Consider the following 6,763-nt stretch of genomic DNA (forward strand, 5'->3'; position numbering starts at 1 on the left):
CGTGATTTTTCATTTTTTTAGGTATTTTTTCAATTTTTCTCATGTATACGGATACACGTGATTTTTCATTTTTTTCATGTATTTTTTCAACTTTTCTCATGTATACGGATACACGTGATTTTTCGTTTTTTAGGTATTTTTTCAATTTTTCTCATGTATACGGGGTACACGTGATTTTTCATTTTTTTATGTATTTTTTTTAACTTTTCTCATGTATATGGATACACGTGATTTTCCATTTTTTTAGCTATTTTTTTTAATTTTTTTCACGTATATAGATACACGTGATTTTTCATTTTTTTAGGTGTTTTTTCAATTTTTCTCATGTATACGGATACACGTGATTTTCCATTTTTTTATGTATTTTTTTTAACTTTTCTCATGTATACGGATACACGTGATTTTTCATTTTTTTATGTATATTTTTTCAATTTTTCTCATGTATACGGATACACATGATTTTCCATTTTTTTTTATGTATTTTTTTTAACTTTTCTCATGTATACGGATACATGTAATTTTTCGTTTTTTTAGGTGTTTTTTCAATTTTTTTCATGTATACGGATACACGTGATTTTTCATTTTTTTATGTATTTTTTCAGTTTTTCTCATGTATACGGATACACGTGATTTTTCATTTTTTTCATGTATTTTTTCAATTTTTCTCATGTATACGGATACACGTGATTTTTCATTTTTTATGTATTTTTTCAACTTTTCTCATGTATACGGATACACGTGATTTTTCATTTTTTTATGTATTTTTTTTAACTTTTCTCATGTATACGGATACACGTGATTTTCCATTTTTTTATGTATTTTTTTAATTTTTCTCATGTATACGGATACACGTGATTTTTCATTTTTTTATGTATTTTTTCAATTTTTCTCATGTATACGGATACACGTGATTTTCCATTTTTTTATGTATTTTTTTTAACTTTTCTCATGTATACGGATACACGTGATTTTTCATTTTTTTATGTATTTTTTTAATTTTTCTCATGTATACGGATACACGTGATTTTTCTTTTTTTTTTATGTATTTTTTAATTTTTCTCATGTATACGGATACACGTGATTTTTCATTTTTTTATGTATTTTTTCAACTTTTCTCATGTATACGGATACACGTGAATTTTCTTATGTTTTTTTAACTTTTCTTATGTACACGTGATTTTTCATTTTTTTTAACTTTTCTTATGTATACGGATACACGTCGTTTTTCTTTTTTTTTTTCATGTATTTTTTCAACTCTTCTCATGTATACGGATACACGTGACTTTTCATTTTTTTATGTATTTTTTTTAACTTTTCTCATGTATACGGGTACACGTGATTTTCCATTTTTTTGATGTATCTTTTCAATTTTATACGTCGTGTACACGTGATTTTTAATTTTTGTCGTGTACACGTGATTTTTCTTTTTTTTTAGACAAAAATAAAAAATGCACGAAAAAAATGAAAAATCCTGTGTATTTGTATTTAAAGGACAAATTAAAAATTACTTAAAAAAATAAAAAAATAATGACACTCCTAATGCACAGAGCGAAGATACAACTGAAAATTATGATGATTTTGAAGAAATTGATATTTCCGAACTTCATTTTGACGAAGAAAAATATGACCACAAGTGGGCATACAAGAGAAGCCCAGTGGTGCCAGATATTTCTCCAAATTTTGAAACAAGGGAAACACTGGTGATTAAGTTTGTTTAAATATTTTTGCTTGCTAAATCTAAATTAAAATTATTTTTTTTTTCTAATTTAGAGATAAGTGTTTAGGACTTGCTACCATTGTGAGCGAATGTGTTCTTGCGAAGACACTTAGCAGAAATTGCTCCAACCCAGTGGTCACTAATGAGTTGTATATCAGCAATAGACTATTATCAGTAATATTATTTCGCAAAATTGGATAAATATTATCATTCATACTTTAAAAAGGTCTTCCCCAAAAAGAATCAGCCACGAGTTTAGTATGTGGCACTTGTAACCAGACACAAGGTGTGTGAAACAAAACACCCATGTTATAATGACTGCCTACTACATCATGAGAGTTTGGAGCAAATTACATCATAATATTTTACAGAAGTCACCACAAAGTGATCATGGATTTGGGAGAAACTCATCGTTGTTAACAAGAACTCCATTACCTCCAATACCAACAGCTAATTCGGGTGCGTTTTTTTTATTTATTTTTATCCTCAATGGTTGAGGTCCTTGTCAAGGGCTTGAGATTTAGGCCAGATTTGGCCTATTACCCCAATACCTGGAAAGCTCGTTTAAGTCCTTTGTGCGATTCATACGAAACATGTGCTTGTGTTGTGAGATTGTGTAAATAAACCAAACTAGAATCTTTACATTTTCTATTTGGATTTAAATTCAGTTCAAGTTTTGGCGAAATATGAGCAACATCAAGGTATCCAGGGCATGACTGGCTTCATTTTAATTAAAATTATTTTTAGTGGAATTTATGTTACTAAACTCTGTACAATTATTTTTAAAATTGTTAGTCAAACTTATATATGGTCTTTAGGCTTTTAAAATCAGGTTCAGATTTTGTTTTAATTTGTAAGTATCCATATGAGTAAATGACATCTATTTTGCCCCCGGTTAGTATAAATCAAACTTTGTGGTGCTATATGTGGTCGAATTCCATGAAATCTGGGCTTTGGCCTAGGTTGGCTTCACCTTAGACTTTTGAAGCCAAATAAAGATTTAGGTTTGCTATTTAAATCTATCTGGAAAAAAATTTAAAATAAGTGAATTACTATACCCGAAAAGTTGGAATACATGAAACATTTTTTTTTATTTCAGAAGGTGCAGCGAGATATGAGAATAGTGAATATGATGTCATAAACCAAATTTCCAGTAGATCTGGAAACTCAATCACGTCGTCGAGCAAAATGGTGATTTAATTTCATTTGTATAAAATTTGTCTTTTATTTGACTGTGTTTTAAAGAAAACTGAAAGTTGGTGAGAAAATATAAATGTTTTCCATTTTGTATTTTCCAAATGTTTTATGTAAGTTTTTTGGTTTTTATTTTTTATATTTGCAACTCTTAAGTATAATATATATTTCTGTTTTTTATTTCTGAAATTTCACAATGAATATTTTCTGGTTCATAGAAACTTGCAAGCGAGTGGGGGATCCATAATTCGGAGACGACAGAACTTCTTCTTAGAAGAAGAAGACGATTAAAAGGGAAGCGAGTCAACATCCAGGGAGCAGAAGATAAACTCAAAAAATTTCAAACGATCAAAAATAAAATTCCTCTCCAAACGTTTCCGCAAAAGAAACCTGCAGCAAATAAAATTGATTATTTTAAAGGTGAAAACTAAAACAATTGGTACAAAGTTTACTTGGAAACCTGTGCAAGTTCTAGCTCTAGACTGCACCCTAGGTCAATTGATTATCAATTTCAATAAAACGACATTTTATGTTTTTTTTCAGCACAAGAAAGTGGATGCAATCGGAAACCAAACAAAACTTCGAACATGGATGAACAAAGAAATCATTACACCTACCAGTGAGATCTTATAGTAATTTCTGTTATTACAATCACTATACTTTTTCCGAGCCCAATCTTTTTAAAGGGAAATATTTTCTTTGTGGAACTGTAGTGCATTTGTGGGTCAGTTTTTGCATAAGGCAAAACTGAGAGTTCTATTCTATACTGTATTTGTGAGTTCCTTTAGTGTGACATGCCCTGGTACCTGAAATTTGGAACAGAGTTGTTCCGTTACCCCAACACCTTGTGCTACAACTCAATTGTTGTCTACCAAGTCTCTTCCACAAGGACATATACACCTTGTCTATACATGTATAATTTTTATAAAATAAATATTGTTTTTTTTTGTAATAGCCCACTTTATCTAAATGTATTATAATAGAAAAAAATCATGTTTTTTTCATATTTTGTCCATAATCTCTCCATGTTATTTGTGGTTGGTCCATGTAATTTCTCATACATTTTTGTCCATGTTTAAAACATAATTTTTCTTTTTCAAAATTTTAAAAATCTTTTCCTCCGCAGATGGTTGCACTCGGAAGCAAACTTCCCAACTTCCCCCAAGCCTCCTCTTGATCCAAAATCATCATCCAGGACTCGGATTCTTCTTCCAAACATCCCAAATCCTCCCGGATCAAAACAAGATCCTCTCGAGGTAAAGATAAATTTAAAATAAAAAAAAAAACAGAAAAAAAATGACAAAAAGGTTTATTTTAATGTGTTTGTTACTGTTCTTGTACTTTTAGATTGTTTTATTATAATTTTTTTAATTTTTAATCTTGAAATTTAAAAATAATATTAAAATGATTATAAACATTGTAAGATAATAATACATTGACGTACAATTAAAGGCGACTTTTTTAATGTATAACATACAAACTCACAAATTAGGAATCTCGGCAAAAATAAACTTGAAGCTTTATGAACTACTAGAAGTGCCTTTATGTTTTGTTAACTGTTATTTTTTGTATATAAAATATAATATTGTATATAAAAATAACAAGTGGTGAAATAAAATGACAACCAACACATATTTTAAGATTTTATCGGTGAGCAGTCTTTCAAGTTCTCGTCGGCACCGAAGTAATCATTTGTTGCACGATATAGTAAAAAGGCATGCAGGTTCTAATTATTAACTTTTCTTCGGATACCACAATGTACAAAACATTTTTTTACTAATTAATAATTTATCTATTACATAAAAATTTTGCAACTTTTTAAACTCCTACTGTTGTGTTAACCTGCAAACATTATTTTAGCTGGAAGTTGATGGACATTTAAAGTTGTGTCATTTATAACAACATTGTGATAAAACTGGCGGAGCAACACTACATGAAATGATAGCCGTCATTAAAAAAGTTTGTAAACTGGAAGTGATCGGGTGTGAATTAAAGCGAGAACAAATATAGAAAAACTGTACACAAACAGTGGATACGAAAATGTATTTTTATTTGTTTTGTCTTTTAAATCTGTTAAATATTTGAATTTCTTGTTTGCATTAAAGTATATATCTGTGTTTCATTTTTAAGAATATTGTGTTATTTTATTTGCAAATACATTAAACTTACAAGAATGTATTTATGGAATCTTGCTTATTGATTGATTTATTAGATCAACATAATCAGTTTGTTATAAGGTTGTTTAACAGACAGTAATTACATGGAACATCAAAAATGAAACTTACCTAAAAGCTCTGCTACAAACAAGATAGGTTAGTTAGTAAAAAACATAGGTTGACATATTTAAAACCTGTATGTTTCGAAGACAAAACTTTAGAGACATAGAAATGTCTCATTTATGCCTTGTTTGTGGCTTAATTCTCGTCGAATATCAGTTTTGTACATTGGGTAAGCTAACATTCTTTTCATATCAGATTATGTTTTGTCCTCCATGATATGTTCATGGTTTTGCCCAATTTTTGTAGCCATGTGGGAACAGAAATGTTTGTGTTTACATATTAAAGTAACCTTACATTTCTCCTAAGTTAAAACACACAAGTCTGAATTTCTTTCTTTAACTTCTGGCACAGATTCAACATTTTACAGAAAATCCAATCTTTTTTATTAAATAATGTCCGTCAAAATTTCAACAATAAAAGAAAATGAAATAATTTACTTTGTTATGCTAAATCTCTCTATAAGATTAATTTAAGTGAAATTTACCAAATCAGGAGGTAATTGAATCTATAAATTCAATTTTAAATTTTCTGCACAAACCAAAATTTTTAACACACACGTTTGTGCATAGAGACATACCTTGTTACATATGTTGAAAAAAATAGTAAATACAACATGAAGAATTAGAAACGAATGATAAAACAAATGAAATTAATGCTACAGTGCAACGGTCAATTCAGTTTGACATAAAATAACTGAGATACATTGAGATAATAAACTAAAATCAGTAGCAAAAGTCCTGTCTTGCTATTCAATAACAAAATACTTCTTGCAAGTTTGAACGGTCAAAATGCTTTGGGATACAATGTTAATATAATTAAGACACTTAGGTGGAAAAAATTAACTTTTCAGTCTCTTTTGTGCTGAATTTTCGTGTAAAATCGAGGTTCTTCTTTCTTAGGTGTGCTTGGTAAGATTGATAGAAGCATGAAGAAACCCATCGTAAGAATGAAAACGATAACTGGAGTCTTTATCCCATAAACCGACCACAGAGTAAAATTCCAACTAAAAACAAGATATATTTAAGCTGGTAAAAAACAACTAAACTTTTTTTTACAGCTTGTAGTACACACTTTTATTACAACATACTCAAAATACTCATTTTAAATGCCAGTTTAAAGCTAGCCATGGGATCTGTAACTTGATGATTATTGTTACAGAAGTAAGAAAAGAAAAATATTCAAACTCAGGTAGTATTTTTATGATGACCCACCGAAATTTGAAAAATTTGTTTGTACAGTGGGTAAAATAGAAGTTGAGCAATGGTTTGTTTTTGACTTATATTTATTGAACCAAATACTCTTTACTTTGTCCACGCTAACCTATAAGCACCTAACATAGTTATGATGCACGCATGACCTGGAATCAATTATTATACCGTTACCCTATGTGAATAATCTGGTGTGATAGGGATACACATAGTAACAACTTAATTGGTAATATCCCACCAAATCCGGCACCGTGGCGTAGTGGTTAGCACGCCTGCCTGTAACCCAGAGGTAATGGATTCAAGGCTCGACGTTGCTACCATTGTGGGCGTATGTGTACTTGGGCAAGACACTTAACGACAATTGC

General features: G+C 29.7%; 2 protein-coding genes across 2 annotated transcripts in view; one reads left to right on the forward strand and one right to left on the reverse strand.

Annotated features, from left to right (window-relative positions):
* The window catches only part of LOC100177178 (leucine-rich repeat and IQ domain-containing protein 1), a 12,725-nt gene extending 7,636 nt beyond the window's left edge, over positions 1 to 5,089 (forward strand). The window contains exons 9-16 of the mRNA XM_018813138.2: positions 1,548 to 1,700; positions 2,089 to 2,176; positions 2,817 to 2,908; positions 3,130 to 3,331; positions 3,455 to 3,530; positions 4,038 to 4,167; positions 4,553 to 4,634; positions 4,772 to 5,089. Of these exons, the coding sequence (XP_018668683.1) occupies positions 1,548 to 1,700; positions 2,089 to 2,176; positions 2,817 to 2,908; positions 3,130 to 3,331; positions 3,455 to 3,530; positions 4,038 to 4,167; positions 4,553 to 4,634; positions 4,772 to 4,782 (834 nt within the window). The 3' untranslated portion in view covers positions 4,783 to 5,089. The remainder of the gene's footprint in view (positions 1 to 1,547; positions 1,701 to 2,088; positions 2,177 to 2,816; positions 2,909 to 3,129; positions 3,332 to 3,454; positions 3,531 to 4,037; positions 4,168 to 4,552; positions 4,635 to 4,771) is intronic.
* Positions 5,090 to 5,549: 460 nt separating this feature from the next.
* Positions 5,550 to 6,763, reverse strand: part of LOC100184474 (transmembrane protein 128-like) — a 7,756-nt gene continuing 6,542 nt past the window's right edge. The window contains exon 5 of the mRNA XM_002123660.5: positions 5,550 to 6,193. Coding sequence (XP_002123696.3) covers positions 6,037 to 6,193 — 157 coding nt within the window. The 3' untranslated portion in view covers positions 5,550 to 6,036. The remainder of the gene's footprint in view (positions 6,194 to 6,763) is intronic.

This window comes from Ciona intestinalis, chromosome 1, assembly GCF_000224145.3.
Source record: "Ciona intestinalis chromosome 1, KH, whole genome shotgun sequence".
In the NCBI taxonomy this organism is placed as follows: domain Eukaryota; kingdom Metazoa; phylum Chordata; class Ascidiacea; order Phlebobranchia; family Cionidae; genus Ciona; species Ciona intestinalis.